The 24,761-nt window shown below is 41.1% G+C and overlaps 1 protein-coding gene across 1 annotated transcript in view; it reads left to right on the top strand.

The window, feature by feature from the left end:
* LOC139443454 (uncharacterized) overlaps positions 1–24,761 on the top strand; it is a 167,925-nt gene that overhangs the window by 11,178 nt on the left and 131,986 nt on the right. Inside the window, exons 4-6 of the mRNA XM_071224439.1 lie at positions 5,965–6,027; positions 6,277–6,392; positions 7,141–7,318. Coding sequence (XP_071080540.1) covers positions 5,965–6,027; positions 6,277–6,392; positions 7,141–7,318 — 357 coding nt within the window. The remainder of the gene's footprint in view (positions 1–5,964; positions 6,028–6,276; positions 6,393–7,140; positions 7,319–24,761) is intronic.

Below are 24,761 nucleotides of genomic sequence, written 5' to 3'. Positions count from 1 at the left end.
GTTTACAGGTTGTTGTAAAAAGGTTGAATATTGCTGGTTGTGGCATTAAACAACATTCATTCACTACATGAGCTTTATTCTTGTGAGAGTTGACTGTAGGTCACTAGCTAAGCTATATGTCTAATCTTAGACTATGGGATGTTATTTTGATAGTGCTTGTTCATTGTACATGTTGAGTATTTTGTCAAGGAAAACTTTTCAAACAAATATGCAAAACCATTTTAAAAATAGGCATATTTTTAACGTCACTGCATTAAAACAAATAGGAAAAACTTCATTTTCGCAATGTCATTCATAAAAGTAGGGATTTCATCTGAAAAGTATTCCGGAAAATAATTAAATGCTGTAAGTTGGTTCCTTCTGCGTTGAATTCATGGAGATTTTATGAGTGCTTCTAGCTATTTCTAACTGTGCACTTGTATGTTTCATCTGTACAAGGGACTTTGTTTTGTTACAGGCTCATTTCCATTCTACATCTAAATGTTGTAATTAGTGTGGCCAGTGTTTAGTATGGAAAAATGGCCAATGTTGAACTCCCCATCAAGATCACTGTGTCATGTTTTATTTTAATTCATGAACATTATAGTTTCTACATTGAATTGTCATGGAACCTTATGGTGAATTACATTTTCAGAACTTACTAAACAGCCAGGCAAAAGAAACACCCATATTTTTTGGTGGTTACAAATGAAACAAACAAGAAATGGTTATTTGATGGTGATATATTTGATACAGGTGTCATACCTGTGTTTTGTATATTAAGTTTGCAGTGTTTTGGCGATTGTTTTCAGCCGAGCAACTTTGGTCAAATTCAATTTTCAAGTTGACACTTTCTTTTGGCTGGCAGTGTAAGTACTAAGTATACACTTTGCCTTGTAATAACAATAGACATTTCCTTATTTGTAAAGTTAATAACAACTGTGTGAGGGGAACATATTATCATAAAACAAAGTGTTAGATCCAAGACAAAACACTACAAAGGGTAGAAGCATTAAACAAAGGATCAAAGCAGTGACAACTACCAGTGTTGTGGTGGGTGTTGCTCTGCGGGAGTGGTGTAACCATATACACCCTGATAGAGAACACCTGGGCCCACTTGCACAAAACAATTTTAGCGCTAAGATGATCTTTACTCCCATACATTAACATAGGCTTAAGATAGTCTTAGCGCTAAGATCGTTTTGTGCAAGTGGGCCCTGGAGCTCTGGGTGAGGTGAAACTGGAGTCCAGTAGGAGATAAGGGGAGACATGATCAGTGTTATCAGTTTGGTCACAGGGCAAGGGTTGGGTTGAGTATGGGAAGGGTTGGGTTGAGTATGGGAAGGGTTGAGGAGTATGGGATGGGTTGAGGAGTATGGGATGGGTTGAGGAGTATGGGATGGGTTGAGTATGGGATGGGTTGAGTATGGGATGGGTTGAGTATGGGATGGGTTGGGTTGAGTATGGGAAGGGTTGAGGAGTATGGGATGGGTTGAGTATGGGATGGGTTGAGTGGTATGGGATGGGTTGAGTATGGGATGGGTTGAGTATGGGATGGGTTGAGGAGTATGGGATGGGTTGAGGGGTATGGGATGGGTTGAGGGGTATGGGATGGGTTGAGTATGGGATGGGTTGAGTATGGGATGGGTTGAGGAGTATGGGATGGGTTGAGGAGTATGGGATGGGTTGAGGGGTATGGGATGGGTTGAGGGGTATGGGATGGGTTGAGGGGTATGGGATGGGTTGAGGGGTATGGGATGGGTTGAGGGGTATGGGATGGGCTGAGGGGTATGGGATGGGTTGAGGAGTATGGGATGGGTTGAGGGGTATGGGATGGGCTGAGGGGTATGGGATGGGTTGAGGGGTATGGGATGGGTTGAGTGGTATGGGATGGGTTGAGGGGTATGGGTTGGTTTGAGTATGGGATGGGTTGAGGGGTATGGGATGGTTTGAGTATGGGATGGGTTGAGGGGTATGGGATGGGCTGAGGAGTATGGGATGGGCTGAAGAGTATGGGATGGGCTGAGGGGTATGGGTTGGTTTGAGTATGGGATGGGTTGAGGGGTATGGGATGGTTTGAGTATGGGATGGGTTGAGGGGTATGGGATGGTTTGAGTATGGGATGGGTTGAGGGGTATGAGATGGGTTGAGGGATATGATGTTGAGAAGGCACCAATATGATCACATTCAGAAGAGCTTCTATATTCATGTTAATGTGCAAACACTTGAAGGGTTAAAGGTTACAAGCCTGCATGAAGTGAGTGAAATGACTGCCGCCATGACACCTAGTATCATCTGTAATGGCACACTGTCAAAACTTGCTGACAAGCAGACAAGTGTATTCACGGATCAGTTGGTGTTAATCACTGACAGTATCACGCTCAAACCGGACTCAAACATTGCCAGTGCTGACAGGCTGGCATGTGCCAAGTCACGGTCTGTTGCACATCTCCCTGTAGGATTAACACAAGACTAATTACGGTCACATGATTATGGCAGTCCATCACTGAACAGGTAGGTTTGAAAGAATGACAAACTATCAGGACCAGATAACATACCTTTAGTTCAAAGAAAATGGCTCCATGAGTATAAATATCAGATCAGAGTCGCAATGTGGTCTCTGCTCAGATTAATGAAGATCATATTGAACCAGTGTGAGTGAACCAGTGTGAGTGAGTGAATGAACCAGTGTGAGTGAGTGAGTGAACCAGTGTGAGTGAGTGAACCAGTGTAAGTGAATGAATCAGTGTGAGTGAGTGAACCAGTGTGAGTGAACCAGTGTGAGTGAGTGAACCAGTGTGAGTGAGTGAACCAGTGTGAGTGAATGAACCAGTGTGAGTGAGTGAACCAGTGTGAGTGAATGAACCAGTGTGAGTGAATGAACCAGTGTGAGTGAGTGAACCAGTGTGAGTGAATGAACCAGTGTGAGTGAGTGAACCAGAGTGAGTGAGTGAACCAGAGTGAGTGAGTGAACCAGAGTGAGTGAGTGAACCAGTGTGAGTGAATGAACCAGTGTGAGTGAGTGAACCAGTGTGAGTGAGTGAACCAGTGTGAGTGAATGAACCAGTGTGAGTGAATGAACCAGAGTGAGTGAGTGAACCAGAGTGAGTGAGTGAACCAGATTGAGTGAGTGAACCAGAGTGAGTGAACCAGTGTGAGTGAACCAGTGAGTGAAACAGAGTGAGTGAGTGAACCAGTGTGTGTGAACAAGAGTGAGTGAACCAGAGTGAGTGAACCAGAGTGAGTGAACCAGTGTGAGTGAACCAGAGTGAGTGAGTGAACCAGTGTGAGTGAACCAGTGAGTGAACCAGAGTGAGTGAGTGAACCAGTGTGTGTGAACAAGATTGAGTGAGTGAACCAGTGTGAGTGAACCAGAGTGAGTGAGTGAACCAGTGTAAGTGAATGAATCAGTGTGAGTGAGTGAACCAGTGTGAGTGAACCAGAGTGAGTGAGTGAACCAGAGTGAGTGAGTGAACCAGAGTGAGTGAGTGAACCAGTGTGAGTGAGTGAACCAGTGTGAGTGAGTGAACCAGAGTGAGTGAGTGAACCAGAGTGAGTGAGTGAACCAGTGTGAGTGAGTGAACCAGAGTGAGTGAGTGAACCAGTGTGAGTGAGTGAACCAGAGTGAGTGAGTGAACCAGAGTGAGTGAGTGAACCAGAGTGAGTGAGTGAACCAGTGTGAGTGAACCAGAGTGAGTGAGTGAACCAGAGTGAGTGAGTGAACCAGAGTGAGTGAGTGAACCAGTGTGAGTGAATGAACCAGTGTGAGTGAGTGAACCAGTGTGAGTGAGTGAACCAGAGTGAGTGAGTGAACCAGTGTGAGTGAATGAACCAGAGTGAGTGAGTGAACCAGAGTGAGTGAGTGAACCAGAGTGAGTGAGTGAACCAGTGTGAGTGAACCAGAGTGAGTGAGTGAATCAGAGTGAGTGAGTGAACCAGAGTGAGTGGGTGAACCAGAGTGAGTGAGTGAATCAGAGTGAGTGAACCAGTGTGAGTGAACCAGAGTGAGTGAGTGAACCAGAGTGAGTGAGTGAACCAGTGTGAGTGAGTGAACCAGTGTGAGTGAGTGAACCAGAGTGAGTGAGTGAACCAGTGTGTGTGAACAAGAGTGAGTGAGTGAACCAGTGTGAATGAACCAGAGTGAGTGAGTGAACCAGTGTGAATGAACCAGTATGAGTGAATCAGTATGAGTGAGTGAACCAGTGTGAGTGAACCAGAGTGAGTGAACCAGAGTTAGTGAGTGAACCAGTGTGAATGAATCAGAGTGAGTGAACCAGAGTGAGTGAACCAGTGTGTGTGAACCAGAGTGAGTGAGTGAACCAGTGTGTGTGAACCAGTATGAGTGAATCAGTATGAGTGAGTGAACCAGTGTGAGTGAACCAGTATGAGTGAATCAGTATGAGTGAGTGAACCAGTGTGAGTGAATCAGAGTGAGTGAACCAGAGTGAGTGAACCAGTGTGAGTGAACCAGAGTGAGTGAGTGAACCAGTGTGTGTGAATCAGAGTGAGTGAGTGAACCAGTGTGAGTGAACCAGAGTGAGTGAGTGAACCAGTGTGAGTGAACCACAGTGAACCACAGTGACAGTGTTACTGTGTGAGTGAGTGTACAAGTTGAAAGTCATGAAGAATCCAGTGTGCGTGAGGGGGGGATAGAGAGATTAGGGTAATGAGGAATTGAAGAAGAGAGTTAGTTATGAAACACACCAGTCAACAATTTCACAGATACATCACATCACATCACATCTCAATGAATTCGGAGCAGGCAAACGATGACACACAAGCACAGCCAGGCCAGGGGTTTGTTTCCATGGTGGCTATTGGTCATCTCAGTAATGTGCATGATCAGCAATCTATTTCGCCAAACAGTTACCATTTTAATCAGCTTGATAGGAAGCATGGTGTAGAGGTGCCCCCTGGCTGTAATCAGTATCAATGCGACGTGAGGCTCACAGTTGCCGAGATACCACCCGGTGCTGGAGGAGGTAGATTTAGGGGGATTGCATTACTTGAAGACCACTATTATAGAATTAGTTCCCCCAATAACCGTCCAAATCAATCATAGTTGGTTTTATATGTGTATTTACTTTGGATGAACTGAGTTTTTGCTGTGATGTTTGTAGAAGAGCAATGCACATTGGCATGTTACACCAGAGAAATGTAGACACCTAGTGCTGTCTGATACTTAGACCAGACACACTGATATATGCGGTATCATTAGTCAAGCTTGGTTATTGTATGATTCATTGTAATAGTATATGATTCATGTGTATGCATTCATGCATTCTGTATCAGTAAGTGCATTTAATGTTTTGCAAAGATAGATAGATAAGAGACCATTACATTTTGGAAAAAACTATTGTATATGTTTATATGTTTAAATGTTTATATTACCTTAAGCGCTAATATTAATCATAACACTTGTCATTTCTAGCTTCCTGCACTATATTCAACTGAATTACATGTTGGTGGCTAAGGTTATTGTACCCACATTCATATTTCTGTGATCTTGTGGCAAATGTTGGTGTGTAATGCCAGATGTCTAGTCATGATTGCACAGAATAATAACACTCTTAGTCTCTACACACGTCACAATTATATAATATATATACCGTATTCGACGTAATAAGCGCCCAATTTGCTAAGATATTGGCTAGTGAACAATCCAAATTAGCACCCCTTCCGATTGATCAATGTACACAAGACTTATTTATTCGCGTATAATACGCACTCGTGTGTTATATGCACCATTAATTATGGGAAATTAAATTCTGGAAACATATATCTGTCGTACATAAACATTTCCGGCTGTCACCATAAACCACAAAAATTATCTTTCAACTCTGTTTTTTTCACCAAAATAATATTCTATTAAGAGCCTCCTATTTCTAATTTTGAGAGCGCCCAGGGCGCTTATTACGTCGAATACGGTAATAACTTTTCCAGTAATATATATCATATATATACATATCTGGACATATATTTCAGAAAATGGTGGAGGTTCTACGTCTGAAGGAAGAGAAGCGTGGGTTCAGTGGCCAACCTCTCAGGGTGAGTTAAGGCAACAGCAAGGTTTGCATAAGGTTATTACAGACCTTACCTGTGAAACCTGTACGACATCACTATTCCCTGTTCTACAGTCAGATTAGAGGCATCACCAAAAGGGAAGGTTGAGCTTACAGTCAGCACAGCCAGCTGAAGGGAGATAACTGTGAGAAGAAGTCACATCACAACTACACCACTACAGCACTCCTGTACGTTTGTCCATGTCAGTCATTGAGCTGCGTTTGTCTATTACAGAGGAAGGTGAACATGTCCGAGCGACCCACGTACCAGTCTCGAGAACAAGTGTCGTCGGCCCGGAGGTGGGGGCCGGCCAAGAGACTCAACCCAAGCAATGTGGAGGACCTCATCAAGTAGGTCTACAAGTGTGTGTGGTGTGTGTGAGTGTGTGACAATACATGTCTGTCTATTGTGTGCACGTGTGTGTGCATGTGTGTGTGCGTGCGTGCGTGCGTGCGTGCGTGCGTGCGTTTGAGAATGCATGTCTGCTTATTGTGTGCATGCACAAGTGTGTGTGTGTGCTTGTGTGTTTGTGCATGTGCATGCATGTGTTAGAATGCATGTCTGCTTATTGTGTGCATGTGTTTGTGCATGCACAAGTGTGCATGAGTTCGAGTCTGACCATTTTTCAATCTTGATTATTTAGGATATTATTTCTCGATTCTATTCTGATAAATACCCTGAGTCTAATCACCACCAAAGCTTCGTTTCAGAAGTAACGTCACCATCTCCATCCTGCTTATCCCTCACGTTACAATGTGTCTCTCGTATGTGGTTCAAAAGAAAGTTTGGTAGCCAATGGGTCCAGGATAATTATCCTGGAGATAAAATACACTGTAATATCGAGGCAGATCTTTTTTCAAATAAGCTACGTATCCATTTTGAAACACTGAAAAAGGTTTTGATTTCCCTCAGCAGATCTATGAATGATTTACAGAATAATAATAATGAATAGATACGACCAAATTAGCAAAACTGGTAGAGATCATGGCAGAAAAGTTTAAGTAGAATCGCCAAAATTTGCAAGTAAAAGCTGTTCAAATTAACAAGCAATTAACTAGTTATACAACCTCTCAAACCTGTGTTTATTTTTTTTTCAAGAACAAATTCTCGGAGTTATACACACATTGCAAATAGTGGAGTGACACGATCAGAGAATCTCACTGGATGGCCTGGTGAAGGTGATCACGTGTTCATGCTGCCTGATCACGTGATCCGGTCTTCAGTATCACGGGAGAATGTCATGGGTCTGAAGGAATGCTATAGGAAAGTTTGTAAGGTGAGCTAAACCTTTAAGTCTGTCTCAAGCAATATATTACTCAGGGTAGAATGTGTTATTTCTCAAATATCCTTATTGGTAAACATTGAACCCTCAACAGTGATGTTAATAGAGACAAATGTCTTTCTGACATTTGAATTATTTTAGCACATTTTGAAAGGAATTGTTCTATATCATTACCAAAAATGAAAAATATATGTTCCATATGACATTTGGGATGACAAGCAGACACTCAAACTGAAACCATTATAAAGTTTTCATACCTTCATTATAGTTTGACAATGCTCACTTACAAGCATAGACCGCCTCCGTGGTCTTGTGGAAAGATTGTCTGCCGGGAGAGAGGAATGTCGGTGGTTTGATCCCCGGCCTTGTGATACTTGTTGTTACCCTGCCTGGCGCTCGGCATTAAGGGGCTAAAAACAAGAACTAATCAGCTTGGAGTCAGTATACTGTGTCTGAATGGGGTATCCATGTTAAACTGTGACATGGTATCTCAGTGGGGTAGCCTATCAGTAAATGTGATTCTGCTAACAAACAGTAGTCCGGTAGTGAACATGGTCTGATCTATTTTAGGTTTATTGAAACATTAACAACCACAAAATGTTATTGCTTGGTTAGCCAATCAAATGCCATAAACTTGCAATTTTTTTATACATTCATAAACATGTACAGTCGAGTCTTGTTAATCCGACACTCATTAATCCAACAATCGGCTTTATCTGACACTAATGATGGGAACCGATTAAATCAGTGCTATTTAGACACATTAATCCGACAATCTTGCATTCCAACTCCGACACAGTCTCGTTAAACCGACATGGTGATCTGCATACACCAGGGTAATCTGCCCGCGAGTACAGCCTGAATTTGATACGAGAATTACAATGGCTGCAGAGATAAACTTACTTAACAATAAACAATGCTTTAAATAAACAAAACAGGATTATGCACATGCTGAGATTACCTCAATCTCATTAAAATCAGATACAAGTTCTTGCTACCGCTGAGAACATCCCATTACAGGTCACGTCACGAAGCTTGATATTACTTAATTTCGTTTATCCGCCATACTCGTTAATCCGACATAATCATATGCAACCAACCATGTCGGATTAACAGGACTTGACTGCGCATGGTAATAGAACTACATGATGAACTGCTGGAAGGTGATGGAGCTATTTGATGTCCCAGTAGTATACCGTATCCTGGTAATGGTAAGCAAGTACAGCTCTAAAGATTTGCTTAACTGTTGTTGGATTGACTGCTTGATTTTTGGGTATAAAAATTGGAGGCAGGATGCAGAAAACTGCATGCAAAAACATGCATCCTGTGCCACACTAAAAACAAATTAGAGTGGCATGAATGGCCAAGGATGCTGATTGGTTATCCAAGTCACATGATGGTGGTTCTGATGCAAAAACGTTTTTGTCCAAATCCTTACTTAAAGGGAGACAACTCTTAGAAGACTGAGGGTGGTGTGTAATTTTGCAAAAGCCTCAAGCCTAGATGTTGCTTTTTGTGTTACATCACTGAAGTGTATGTATTACATTTCCCTCACAGGAGATGGATGTTTTAAACAAACCTGTGAGAATAGCTACAGATAATACATGCATCTTTTTAAACTATTTTTCAACTTTAATGAACACATACTTTAACTTTTGACTTTTCAACTATTTTTTATCAGTTTAACACCTATTTACGAGTCATTTAAATTAAGTTTTACACATTTGATGGTTTGCTTTATATATTTACTGTTATTTTCTGACTTAAAAAGGAGAGAAAAGAACTGGAGAATTTAAAAAATAACTGCCTCTCAAGAGAGACTGATTGAAGCACTTGTAAAATGTCTTTGACTGACAAACTGCAAATGTACATTTGTGTTGGGTATGTTGAGGGTGTCTATGGTATGTGTTTGGGTGTGTATGATATATTTTCTGTATGTAACCACAGGGCTCTGACCTCATCATGTCATGAACTTTTAACTTGGTAAAATATATTGGAGTGTCACAAAAATGATTGAACAATAAAGACCAAAAAAATGTAGGGATTGGCTTAAATTTAGAGGTTGTTAAGCCTTGGGGTACAGATATAGCTGACACTGTCACACCTTGGTGGATAACATATATAGTTGACACTGTCACACCTTGATGTATAACAGATGTAGTTGACACTGTCACACCTTGGTGTACAACAGATATAGTTGACACTGTCACACCTTGATGTATAACAGATATAGTTGACACTGTCACACCTTGATGTATAACAGATATAGTTGACACTGTCACACCTTGGTGTACAACAGATGTAGTTGACACTGTCACACCTTGGTGTATAACAGATATAGTTGACACTGTCACACCTTGATGTATAACAGATATAGTTGACACTGTCACGCCTTGGTGTATAACAGATGTAGTTGACACTGTCACACCTTGGTGTATAACATATATAGTTGACACTGTCACACCTTGGTGTATAACAGATATAGCTGACACTGTCACACCTGCGTGTATAACAGATATAGTTGACACTGTCACACCTTGGTGTATAACAGATATAGCTGACACTGTCACACCTTGGTGTATAACAGATATAGTTGACACTGTCACACCTTGGTGTATAACAGATATAGTTGACACTGTCACGCCTTTGTGTATAACAGATATAGTTGACAGTCAAACCTTGGTGTACAACAGATGTTGCTGACACTGTCACACCTTGGTGTACAACAGATGTAGTTGACACTGTCACACCTTGGTGTATAACAGATATAGTTGACACTGTCACACCTTGGTGTATAACAGATATAGTTGACAGTCAAACCTTGGTGTAAAACAGATATAGTTGACACTGTCACACCTTGGTGTACAACAGATATAGCTGACAGTGTCACACCTTGGTGTATAACAGATATAGTTGACAGTCAAACCTTGGTGTACAATTAGGTGTAGTTGACACTGTCACACCTTGGTGTACAACAGATATAGCTGACACTGTCACACCTTGGTGTATAACAGATATAGCTGACACTGTCACGCTTTGGTGTATAACAGATAGCTGACACTGTCACACCTTGGTGTATAACAGATATAGCTGATACTGTCACACCTTGGTGTACAACATATATAGTTGACACTGTCACACCTTGGTGTATAACAGATATAGTTGACAGTCAAACCTTAGAGTACAACAGATGTAGCTGACACTGTCACACCTTGGTGTATAACAGATATAGTTGACACTGTCACACCTTGGTGTATAACAGATATAGTTGACAGTCAAACCTTGGTGTACAACAGATATAGTTGACACTGTCACACCTTGGTGTAAAACAGATGTAGTTGACACTGCCACACCTTGGTGTATAACAGATATAGTTGACACTGTCACACCTTGGTGTATAACAGATATAGTTGACACTGTCACACCTTGGTGTATAACAGATATAGTTGACAGTCAAACCTTGGTGTACAACAGATGTAGTTGACACTGTCACACCTTGGTGTACAACAGATATAGCTGACACTGTCACACCTTGGTGTATAACAGATATAGTTGACACTGTCACACCTTGGTGTATAACAGATATAGTTGACAGTCAAACCTTGGTGTACAACAGATGTAGTTGACACTGTAACACCTTGGTGTATAACAGATATAGCTGACACTGTCACACCTTGGTGTATAACAGATATAGCTGACACTGTCACACCTTGGCGTATAACAGATATAGCTGACACTATCACACCTTGGTGTATAACAGATATAGCTGACACTGTCACACCTTGGTGTATAACATGTATAGTTGACACTGTCACACCTTGGTGTACAACAGATGTAGTTGACACTGTCACACCTTGGTGTAAAACAGATGTAGTTGACACTGCCACACCTTGGTGTATAACAGATATAGTTGACACTGTCACACCTTGGTGTATAACAGATATAGTTGACACTGTCACACCTTGGTGTATAACAGATATAGTTGACAGTCAAACCTTGGTGTACAACAGATGTAGTTGACACTGTCACACCTTGGTGTACAACAGATATAGCTGACACTGTCACACCTTGGTGTATAACAGATATAGTTGACACTGTCACACCTTGGGGTACAACAGATGTAGTTGACACTGTCACACCTTGGTGTACAACAGATGTAGTTGACACTGTCACACCTTGGTGTATAACAGATGTAGTTGACACTGTCACACCTTGGTGTATAACAGATGTAGTTGACACTGTCACACCTTGGTGTATAACAGATGTAGTTGACACTGTCACACCTTGGTGTATAACAGATATAGTTGACAGTCAAACCTTGGTGTATAACAGATATAGTTGACACTGTCACACCTTGGTGTATAACAGATATAGTTGACACTGTCACACCTTGGTGTATAACAGATATAGCTGACACTGTCACACCTGCGTGTATAACAGATATAGTTGACACTGTCACACCTTGGTGTACAACAGATATAGTTGACACTGTCACACCTTGGTGTATAACAGATATAGTTGACACTGTCACACCTTGGTGTATAACAGATATAGTTGACAGTCAAACCTTGGTGTATAACAGATATAGTTGACACTGTCACACCTTGGTGTATAACAGATATAGTTGACACTGTCACGCCTTGGTGTATAACAGATATAGTTGACAGTCAAACCTTGGTGTACAACAGATGTTGCTGACACTGTCACACCTTGGTGTACAACAGATGTAGTTGACACTGTCACACCTTGGTGTATAACAGATATAGTTGACACTGTCACACCTTGGTGTATAACAGATATAGTTGACAGTCAAACCTTGGTGTAAAACAGATATAGTTGACACTGTCACACCTTGGTGTACAACAGATATAGCTGACAGTGTCACACCTTGGTGTATAACAGATATAGTTGACAGTCAAACCTTGGTGTACAATTAGGTGTAGTTGACACTGTCACACCTTGGTGTACAACAGATATAGCTGACACTGTCACACCTTGGTGTATAACAGATATAGCTGACACTGTCACGCTTTGGTGTATAACAGATAGCTGACACTGTCACACCTTGGTGTATAACAGATATAGCTGATACTGTCACACCTTGGTGTACAACATATATAGTTGACACTGTCACACCTTGGTGTATAACAGATATAGTTGACAGTCAAACCTTAGAGTACAACAGATGTAGCTGACACTGTCACACCTTGGTGTATAACAGATATAGTTGACACTGTCACACCTTGGTGTATAACAGATATAGTTGACAGTCAAACCTTGGTGTACAACAGATATAGTTGACACTGTCACACCTTGGTGTAAAACAGATGTAGTTGACACTGCCACACCTTGGTGTATAACAGATATAGTTGACACTGTCACACCTTGGTGTATAACAGATATAGTTGACACTGTCACACCTTGGTGTATAACAGATATAGTTGACAGTCAAACCTTGGTGTACAACAGATGTAGTTGACACTGTCACACCTTGGTGTACAACAGATATAGCTGACACTGTCACACCTTGGTGTATAACAGATATAGTTGACACTGTCACACCTTGGTGTATAACAGATATAGTTGACAGTCAAACCTTGGTGTACAACAGATGTAGTTGACACTGTAACACCTTGGTGTATAACAGATATAGCTGACACTGTCACACCTTGGTGTATAACAGATATAGCTGACACTGTCACACCTTGGCGTATAACAGATATAGCTGACACTATCACACCTTGGTGTATAACAGATATAGCTGACACTGTCACACCTTGGTGTATAACATGTATAGTTGACACTGTCACACCTTGGTGTACAACAGATGTAGTTGACACTGTCACACCTTGGTGTAAAACAGATGTAGTTGACACTGCCACACCTTGGTGTATAACAGATATAGTTGACACTGTCACACCTTGGTGTATAACAGATATAGTTGACACTGTCACACCTTGGTGTATAACAGATATAGTTGACAGTCAAACCTTGGTGTACAACAGATGTAGTTGACACTGTCACACCTTGGTGTACAACAGATATAGCTGACACTGTCACACCTTGGTGTATAACAGATATAGTTGACACTGTCACACCTTGGGGTACAACAGATGTAGTTGACACTGTCACACCTTGGTGTACAACAGATGTAGTTGACACTGTCACACCTTGGTGTATAACAGATGTAGTTGACACTGTCACACCTTGGTGTATAACAGATGTAGTTGACACTGTCACACCTTGGTGTATAACAGATATAGTTGACACTGTCACACCTTGGTGTATAACAGATGTAGTTGACACTGTCACACCTTGGTGTATAACAGATATAGTTGACAGTCAAACCTTGGTGTATAACAGATATAGTTGACACTGTCACACCTTGGTGTATAACAGATATAGTTGACACTGTCACACCTTGGTGTATAACAGATATAGTTGACAGTCAAACCTTGGTGTACAACAGATGTTGCTGACACTGTCACACCTTGGTGTACAACAGATGTAGTTGACACTGTCACACCTTGGTGTATAACAGATATGGTTGACACTGTCACACCTTGGTGTATAACAGATATAGTTGACAGTCAAACCTTGGTGTAAAACAGATATAGTTGACACTGTCACACCTTGGTGTACAACAGATATAGCTGACAATGTCACACCTTGGTGTATAACAGATATAGTTGACAGTCAAACCTTGGTGTACAATTAGGTGTAGTTGACACTGTCACACCTTGGTGTACAACAGATATAGCTGACACTGTCACACCTTGGTGTATAACAGATATAGCTGACACTGTCACGCTTTGGTGTATAACAGATAGCTGACACTGTCACACCTTGGTGTATAACAGATATAGCTGATACTGTCACACCTTGGTGTACAACATATATAGTTGACACTGTCACACCTTGGTGTATAACATATATAGTTGACAGTCAAACCTTAAGAGTACAACAGATGTAGCTGACACTGTCACACCTTGGTGTATAACAGATATAGTTGACACTGTCACACCTTGGTGTATAACAGATATAGTTGACAGTCAAACCTTGGTGTACAACAGATATAGTTGACACTGTCACACCTTGGTGTACAACAGATGTAATTGACACTGTCACACCTTGGTGAACTTATTCAAGGACAACACATTATGAACTTATTCAAGGACAACCCTGTATGAAGTAATTCAAGGACAACACATTATGAACTTATTCAAGGACAACACTGTATGAAGTAATTCAAGGACAACACCGTATGAAGTAATTCAAGGACAACACTGTATGAAGTAATTCAAGGACAACACTGTATGAAGTAATTCAAGGACAACACATTATGAACTTATTCAAGGACAACCCTGTATGAAGTAATTCAAGGACAACACATTATGAACTTATTCAAGGACAACACTGTATGAAGTAATTCAAGGACAACACTGTATGAAGTAATTCAAGGACAACACTGTATGAAGTAATTCAAGGACAACACTGTATGAAGTAATTCAAGGACAATACTGTATGAAGTAATATGAGCCAATGTCACAGTTCTACTCACAGCGTCTGGATCCAGATTGGGTATTTTCTCTGTAATAAGTTACTAATTAAAATCATGAACATCAAGTTCATTAGTGTTCAGAGATCAAGCAGTCATTTTAAAATGTTTATAATAATAATTACTAGGCAATTATATACTTCTAAACTGTGGGTTTATTTAAACAAAGGTGTAATATACTCAACATATTACTGACTGTCATGTGAATGTTCGGTCTTAGTAGGGGTGGGTAATAAAGATTGCTTTGGTCTAGAAGATGGTAAGAGGGTGCTTAATACAGTGAATACAGTAATTTGTAATACAGTAATCTGCAATAGTGCATGTATTCCAGATCACTCAAGTGAGCTGTGCAGCTATTTTTTCAAAGTGTCATAAGCTATCAACACCTCCAAAGGGCAGATCCAGCATTGTTAAAAGGGAGGGACCCAAAATATCAAAATCCTCTCTAGATAATTTTACTGCTTGCAACATACAACATTTGGTTTTCAAAAGTGGGGCATGGGGGAGTCTGGACCCGCTACTCTGGATCCACCTATGCCACTTTTTCATGTGAATCTGCTTAGTGGTGTATAACCTTTCACAGATATTTGTTACCTTTTAACATAGACTTTTTTTTCAATTTGAATCAATTTTCATGATTGGGTTGTATAACTGAATATTGTTTTGTTTGATGTCTTAAATTCATATTGTTGCTATTAGCTGACAGCCGTATTAAAAAAATGGTCATGAAAATACAATATGTTGATTAAATAGTCTGTTCAGAGAAAGCATGTATTTCCTTGTGTTTTCTTCTGATTATGATTTTTGTGTTTAAGGCTCAATGTCTGGCCAAAACCTGAAGCTGATATCAGGTGGTGAATAAAAATCAAATTAGCAAAGTTATGGTAAATTCAGTCATGTAATGACAGGATGTTTAGTGCTTATGGCAAAACGTCTTGGGAGTTGTGCAACAAAAATCGTTGCAGCATCACCACTCACAGGCTTGATGCACGTCATCATAGGAGTTATGGCCCCTTAATGTTAATCCAGGGATTTATGTGGATCTATATATTTAGTGGACTCTCAGTCATCATTTTATTTATTTTTTATTGTTGGGGGGGGGGGGGGGGGGGGGGGGGGGGGGGGGGGGGGGGTGGGGGGGGTGGCGGGGAGGCATTGACAATCTTAACCTTGAGTGTAGTTCTTACCAGAAGAGAAATGTCAGTTACAGGTATTATATTATAGGCTGTAATGATTGTAACTGTAATGATTTCAACAGCCATACTTTTTTCGCCACCCAGGACTCGCAATGTAATATATTTGTGTCCATTCTCAATTTGTATGCAGTATTTAACGTCTGGCAAAACCCTGTAATTCACTTTGGTCGATGGAATTAATTATAAATATAACATTTATAGATCTTCTAATTTAAGAATTTAAAAGTTCAGGGAGGTTACTCCCCTATATTTATCATTAATTCCACCATTGACCAAAGGGAATTAATGATAAATATAGCAATTCATAGATCTCATAATTTAAAAATTTAAAAGCTCAAAAGGTTAGTCACCATTATTGACTTTATTTTCAGTTTTCCTCATTAATATTTTCACCCTAATATTAGTTACTAAATACAGTGGAATGAAAGACATTCGAAAAAATACATTTTGATTCCACATTTTTAATATTTTTGGTCAATATATCTGTGAACAAACTAATTTAATTAAGTGAGTCTGATTGAGTATGGTTTAACGTCTCTTTTAGCAATACTCCAGCAATATCACGGTGGGGGACACCAGAAATGAGCTTCACACATTGTACCCATGTAAGGAATCGAACCTGGGTGTTCGGCATGACGAGCTAACACTTTAACCACTAGGCTACCCGAACGCCCCTAATAATTTATTTTAGAATTGACCTTCACTTTGTGTGAGTTCACTGGAGTATGAACCTTCATAGAGTGAGGGCCAAACTGTATATGAGTGTCGGAGCTTGAAACGACTGTCGACATTCATGCAATATTTGGCCCTCTCTCTGTGAAGGTTCATACTCCAGTAAACTCACACAAAGTGAAAGTTATTCTTACAATTTTTTATCTCTCTATTTTTTACTTTGAAGGATGTAGGCTTAGATCTATACACAATTTTATTTATTATATTATCTAGATCTCTACGTGCAACTTCATGTTTCCACTGACGGACATACAGTTTACAGCTGTATCTCAGAATAAAATATTTCCCCCAAAAGAGAGGTGACATGAGTGTATGTATGCTTAATTTACTCTAAAGAAACATCTATTGTAGTTTGTGTACAACAAATGTATTCGAGTAACATCTTCATTAGATAAGAAAAGTATGTTAAGAACTACCTTAGTAAGTCAGTCACAATGATAGCGCATCTTGATATATTAACATCAAGTACACAATGTCAAAATGGACGACACGATAAATGAGCCAGGAGAGATTTCTGAAGTTATTATCAATTAACCTGTGGTGGTTCCCTATGTTAATAATCATTGATCAATTGGCCCAACATTGAAAGGTGACTATAAAGATGTGTCAAATAGATTCTGAGGTAAATTCATATATTGCTGTAGACTGTACCTGTGAGTCTAGACACAGATCAAGTCGATACTATGATAGGTTGGATGTGCATTTCTTTGTTTTGTTCACAAGCATGGGAAAAAATGGGGATATTCGTGAACGATCATGTCTGACATTTCTCAATGTATGCTGAGACGCTAAGCCAAGATTTAAGGGTCTAAATGATCAGAAACAACGCTTCTGTATTTATTTGTGCTAGTTAATTCCCAGGGGTTCCCCCAGGAATGTGTAAGTCAATTTTGTGGTCATGTGACTGAGCTCTTGTCCAATGAAAAAACTGTAAATCGTGTAAACTTTATTAACTGATTCAAGGAAACTACAAAACTTTCAAAGATAACACTTTATGAACCAGTCATAGGAACATCAGTACACACTGATGGAGAAAACTAAAATGTTTTCATCATTTATTCAAAGAAGAGCACATGAGAAAACAAAAAATTGATTTCCCAATATGCTTCAATGTCACAATGTGAATGTCTCATTGGTTAACATGGGCAGTGGGGTAGCCTTGTGGTTAAAGTGTTCGCTCCTCTCACCGAAAACCTGGTTCGATTACCCCCATGGGTACAATGTGTGAATACTATGTCTGGTGTTCCCCCTATGTGATATTGCTGGAAAAGCAACACTAATTCTCACTCACTCACTCACTCACTCACTCACTCACTCACTCACTCACTCACTCACTCACTCACTCACTCACTCACTCACATTGTGGGTTCGAATCCCGGTTCGCCCCGATTATGTTTCTAGGTTTGTCAGCACCATACCCGTGCTCGTGGGTTTCACCGAAGTGGTAAACGTCTGAGACCTGCATCACTTCGGGCTTTCCTCCCACATTAAGCCGACACACTGTGATATAACTGGAATACTGTTAAAAGCGGCATTAAACCCAACTCACTCACTCACTTTAAGATCTATTAGATAACTCATATATTAGGTTTGTGTTGCCAATAACATAAATTTATAGAGAAATCCTGCCTTCATTTATGTTTCTGATTTCATGCTCTGACCTTTCTGTTGCCAAGAAAGAAATGTGTAATAAAATGTGACACTGTCCATGGATTATCTGATGCTTTTAATTATGGCACACAATAATGACAGTGGCTGCAGTAGTTTATTGATGAAGGATAGTCCGCTGATGTTGGAAGGAAATCTGTGAGTGTGTCCGGGGCTGTCCAGGGGTGTGGTGTATCAGCGTGTGTCCTGGGAATCATGATCACCTGCTTATCAGCTGATTGGTTGTAATGTCGAACTCCTGACAGGGCAATTGTCATCTGCATGTGTGGAGAGCCGACGTGATGAGAGTGATTCATTCATTGTGTTTGTCATCACGATCTTGTTATTGTAATAGGTATAGGAATTAGGAGAAGAAATCTGGCTGAAAAAAAGTCATTATTTTCTTTATTCTGGAGTAAATGGTAAGCAATAATGTGGAAAGGATGAATAGTGCATAAATATTACATGAGTGAGTGAGTGAGTGAGTGAGTTTCAGGCCAGTTTGAGTGTTATTCGTATCATGTAGCTCAGGGAGACTCAAATATGGCAGAGGTGGATCCAGATTAATAAAAATGGAGGGTGCACACAGCCAAAGGTGCCAAGTGAACAAAAATACATGCTTGTGGGGCTGATGCAGAAAGCCAGCATCTCTGGCCGTGTCATTCCAAAGACGTCAAAAGATGTTACTTGTTACCCTGTTTGACGCTCGGCATTAAGGGACTAAAACAAGGACTGGTCGGCTTGGAGTCAGAATACTGTGTCTGAGTGGGGTATTCATGTTAAACTGCGGCATGGTATCTCAGTGAGGTAGCACTATAAAATGGCATCGGTCCGGGCTAGTACAAGCAGCCACACATACACACACACACACGTGCATGCACATTGCTATATAAGTGCAATAATCTTGGACGCAACGTTAAACACCATTTCCCAACCTCACCTCTGGAAAGTCTTTAAGTTTGTTGTTAAAACTAGTCCCGAGGAGTTGTGGAAATCTTATTTCACTAGTCCTCAGAGTTTGTAGCTAGTCCTGCTTGAACAAGATGAAAATGTTTGCTATATTTACATTTTCTGTCAGTTATATTCTGTTCCATTTTGTAGCCAAATCGAAGTATTGAGAACAGGTTCAGAATTATAGTCCTCAAATACTGCTACTGGTAGTTTATGTGGACAACCACCATTGGAGTTTTACTTGACAATTTAGTAGTCTCGGGTTGGTGGACTTGCATGCAGTGTGGAGTGTGGAGTGTGCACACCCTCCACCCCCTCTGGATACATTCGTGTTTGGGCTTATAGCACATTGTACATGTTGGAATCAAACCCCATTCTTTAGCATTACAGTCAACACTTGCACCACTAGGCTAATCCACCCCCTTCGTGAATATGGTTAGAGTTATCTGCCCCATGGTACTGGAATTAAACCCAGGTCTTTAGCATTAAAGTCAACACTTGCACCACTAGGCTAATCCACCCCCTTCGTGAATATGGTTAGAGTTATCTGCCCCATGGTACTTGAATCAAACCCAATTCTTTAGCATTACAGTCAACACTTGCACCATTAGGCTAATCCACACCCTTTGTGAATATGGTTAGAGTTATCTGCCCCATGGTACTGGAATCAAACCCCATTCTTTAGCATTAAAGTCACCACTTGCACCACTAGGCTAATCCACACCCTTCATGAATATGGTTAGAGTTATCTGCCCCATGGTACTGGAATCAAACCCAATTCTTTAGCATTACAATGAAAACTTGCACCACTAGGCTAATCCACACCTTTTGTGAATATGGTTAGAGTTATCTGCCCCATGGTACTGGAATTAAACCCAGGTCTTTAGCATTAAAGTCACCACTTGCACCACTAGGCTAATCCACACCCTTCGTGAATATGGTTAGAGTTATCTGCCCCATGGAACTAGAATCAAACCCAATTCTTTAGCATTACAGACAACACTTGCACCACTAGGCTAATCCACAACCTTCGGGAATATGGTTAAAGTTATCTTAATTCGCTAATTTGTATTTTTCATGAGACGAGATCATGACTGTCTATCATGACAAGGTCACAGACATCAGGATGTTTGTTTTCAACACTATTGTATGTCGTGTAGTGTATATAGACAAGGCTAGACTGTCTGACGATGGAATGTCTTCAGTCAATGATGGTTAGCTCCATTGGGAATGCAGCATGAGCTCGTGATGATTTTGACATTTAGTCCATTGATCTTATCTTGACTGTGGACCATGTTACGATATCTGTTTTCTATTGTTTTACCAGAGTTCATGTATATCAGTGGTAATGAGGCTTGCTTATTAGCGTAATTGCATAGACTTGGCCAATAATACCTTGATCAATACAGTTGTGAGGTCCGACTGAAGCTGAAGTCGATGGGATGAAGATGTAGAACCACCGTGGGAGTCGGCCCCCACCCAGGTACTCACATGCAATCTCCTGGAAGGAGGGGATCCATAAGAGGAGAGGCCTTCCTTCCCAGATACTTAGTCTGTGCAATAAATGTGATGGGTTTCAGGCCTGTGTAAGTTCCAATGTTTGTTTGTTTGTTGTTTAACGCCGCACTGAGCAATATTGCAGCTGTATGATGGCGATCTGTAAATAATCCAGTCTGGACCAGACAATACAGTGATTTGTATCATGAGCATCGGTCTATGGTATTGGGATACGATGACATGCATCAACCAAGTCAGCAAGGCTGACCACCAGATTCCATTAGTTGCCTCTTACGACAAGCATGGGTTGCTGAAGATCAATTCTAACCCGGATCTTCACGGGGTAAGAAGCAGTTGGGGTATGTCCTTAATCTGTGCAAGTGTTAAAGGGTCCATGATGGCAAGAGAAAAATTCCAGTTTAAAGTTTGAGGTGAGATGGGGTTGATGATGATTGCATGTGTTGCTTGCGATAATCCTCAACTGTGTGTCTGAGTCTGTGTCTCTGTGTGTGCTTGTGTGTGTGTGTGTGTGCGTGCGTGCATGCGTGCGCACGCACATGTGTGTATGTGTGTGTCTGTGTCTGTGTGTGCATGTGTGTGTCTGTGTGTGCATTTCTCTGTGTGTGTGCATGTGTGTGTGTCTATATTTCTGTGTGTGTGTGTCTGTATATTTCTGTGTATGTGTCTGTGTGTCTTTATGTGTCTCTGTGTGTCTGTATATGTGTGTACATGTGCGTCTGTGTATGTGTCTCTGTCTCTGTGTGCCCATGTCTGTGTATGTGTGCGTGTGTGTCTGTATCTGTGTATGTCTCTCTGTGTGTGTCTGTGTATGTATGTGCTTGTCTGTGTAAGTGTGTGGGTGTGTCTGTGTATGGGTCTCTGTGAGTGTCTGTGTGCATGTGTGTCTGTGTCTGTGTATGTATGTGCTTGACTGTGAATGTGTCTGTGTCTGTGTGTGTCTGTGTATGGTTCTCTGTGAGTGTCTGTGTGCATGTGTGTCTGTGTATGTGCATGTGTCTGTGCATGTGTGTCTGTGTATGTCTGTGTGTGTGTCTGTGTATGGGTCTCTCTGAGTGTCTGTGTGCATGTGTGTGTGTGTGTGTGTGTATGTGCATGTGTGTCTGTGTCTGTGTATGTATGTGCTTGACTGTGTATGTGTCTGTGTGTGTCTGTGTATGGGTCTCTGTGAGTGTCTGTGTGCATGTGTGTCTGTGTATGTGCATGTGTGTCTGTGTATGTGCATGTGTGTCTGTCTGTCTGTGTCTGTGTATGTCTGTGTGTGTGTGTCTGTGTATTGGTCTCTGTGAGTGTCTGTGTGTGAGTGTGTGTCTGTGTATGTGCATGTGTGTCTGTGTCTGCGTATATATGTGCTTGTCTGTGTATGTGTCTGTGTGTGTCTGTGTATGGGTCTCTGTGAGTGTCTGTGTGCATGTGTATGTGTGTCTGTGTATGTCTCTTTGTGTGTGTCTGTGTATATGTGTGCATGTGTGTGTTGTGTATGTGTCTGTGTGTGTTGTTTGTGTGTATGTGTGTGCATATGTGTATGTGTCTGAGTGTGTGTCTGTATGTTATGTATGTGTGTCTGTGTGTATGTGTTTGTGTCTGCTTGTGCTAGCCTTGACTAAAGCGATTTTACAGTGCTATCCCACTGAGATACCATGCCATCGTTTAACATGGATATCTCATAGACACAGTATACTGACTCCGAGCTGGCCAGTACTCCTTTTATCCCCTATATGCCAAATTGCAGGCAGGGTAACAACAAGTGCCATCATTTAACATCTTTTGGTGTTACGCAGCCAAGGAACAAACCACCAACACTCCATTCTCTGGATGGATGTTTTATCCACAAGACTACGAAGTAGACAGATAAATTTAAATCTTGAGTCAATGATTGTTGAATTCTCATCTTCAAGCCACTGAGATGAAAGGAAGTCGAAAGGTTATGCAAACACATCTTACAAGTGTATCTGTGAATAGTCAAGTGTGTGTGTGTGTGTCTTAGATATCGAGAGGGGCACAGAAAATTTGCCATGTTTGTCATAACCTATCTTTGCATTGTGGTTGTGGTGTTGCGTACTGATTTTGAATCTGATTCACACAGTTCTTACACCTTCCCCCACAGCCAGAAACAGAGTATGCAGCGACTGCTAATGGAGACACAGTAATGGATTTCTTGTGGACATTTTGCATCCTATTAGATATTTTTGTAGAGCATTAAGGTGTTTTCTACTGTGAATGTGTTTTTGTCAATTAAATTTGTTAGAATCTTTGCTGTTTTAGAAACAAAGCAGCAGTTGCCTGAAGCACAAAGATATTGATATTTTGTTCACGTTGGTGTATTGAGTGACAAGAAAACTGGGATCTGTTATGGAAGGAACTGCATAATGGCCATTGTTGCCCAGAATGTTGAAAGACCTGAATGCCTTATCACACTCTGATAGAAAGTCACCACTCTATGTGAGTCGGTAGATCAGATCAGTGTCTGATAGAAAGCCACCACTCTATGTGAGTCTGTACACCAGAGGGGCGGTCGGGTAGCCTTGTGGTTTAAGCGTTCGCTTGTCAAACCGAAGACCCGGGTTCGATTCCTGACATGGGTACAATGTGTGAGGCCCATTTCTGGTGTCCCCTGCCGTGATATTGCTGGAATATTGCTAAAAGCGGCTTAAAACCATACTCACTCACTCACTCACTGTACATCAGATCAGTGTCTGAGAGAGAGTTGCCACACGATGTGAGTCTGTACATCAGATCAGTGTCTGATAGAGCCACCACTCTATGTGAGTCTGTACATCAGATTAGTGTCTGATAGAGAGTCACCACTCTATGTGAGTCTGTACATCAGATCAGTGTCTGATAGAGAGTCACCACTCTATGTGAGTCGGTAGATCAGATCAGTGTCTGATAGAGAGCCACCACTCTATGTGAGTCTGTACATCAGATCAGTGTCTGATAGAGAGTCACCACTCTATGTGAGTCGGTAGATCAGATCAGTGTCTGATAGAGAGCCACCACTCTATGTGAGTCTGTACATCAGATCAGTGTCTGATAGAGAGCCACCACTCTATGTGAGTCTGTACATCAGATCAGTGTCTGATAGAGAGCCACCACTCTATGTGAGTCTGTACATTAGATGAGTGTCTGATAGAGAGTCACCACTCTATGTGAGTCGGTAGATCAGATCAGTGTCTGATAGAGAGCCACCACCACTATATGTGAGTCTGTACATCAGATCAGTGTCTGATAGAGAGCCACCACTCTATGTGAGTCTGTACATCAGATCAGTGTCTGATAGAGAGCCACCACTCTATGTGAGTCGGTGGATCAGATCAGTGTCTGATAGAGAGTCACCACTCTATGTGAGTCTGTACATCAGATCAGCACGCCAGAATCCTTTGATTGTGGGTTTGAATTCCGGTTCGCCCCGATTATGTTTCTAGGTTTGTCAGCACCATACCCGAGCTCGTGGGTTTCACCAAAGTGGTAAACGTCTGAGACCTGCATCACTTCGGGCTTTCCTCCCACATTAAGCTGACACTCCGCAATATAACTGGAATACTGTTAAAAGCGGCGTTAAACCCAACTCACTCACTCACTCACTCTAAACAAATGTGTGATTCAGTTAAGTTTAGCCACTTGAATCGGGTTCCTTTGAATTTATCTTCAGCCATGAAACTAGGTAAATAAACTTATATTATCAAGCTGTTGGATCAGTTTCACTGTCAGGTATGTTTAACAATAGAGTTCGAGTATACTTGAAACACATTACACATCAACTTGATGGGTGCAGATATTAAATTGATCCATGTCAAAACTGAGATTATTTTCTTTGCACAAGACTGTCAGATTGAAT

Source organism: Haliotis cracherodii, unplaced genomic scaffold, assembly GCF_022045235.1.
Source record: "Haliotis cracherodii isolate W230 unplaced genomic scaffold, xgHalCrac1.p SCAF_5, whole genome shotgun sequence".
NCBI lineage: Eukaryota > Metazoa > Mollusca > Gastropoda > Lepetellida > Haliotidae > Haliotis > Haliotis cracherodii.
Note: the sequence above shows the minus strand (reverse complement) of the source record. Positions and strands in the feature narration are given on the sequence as shown.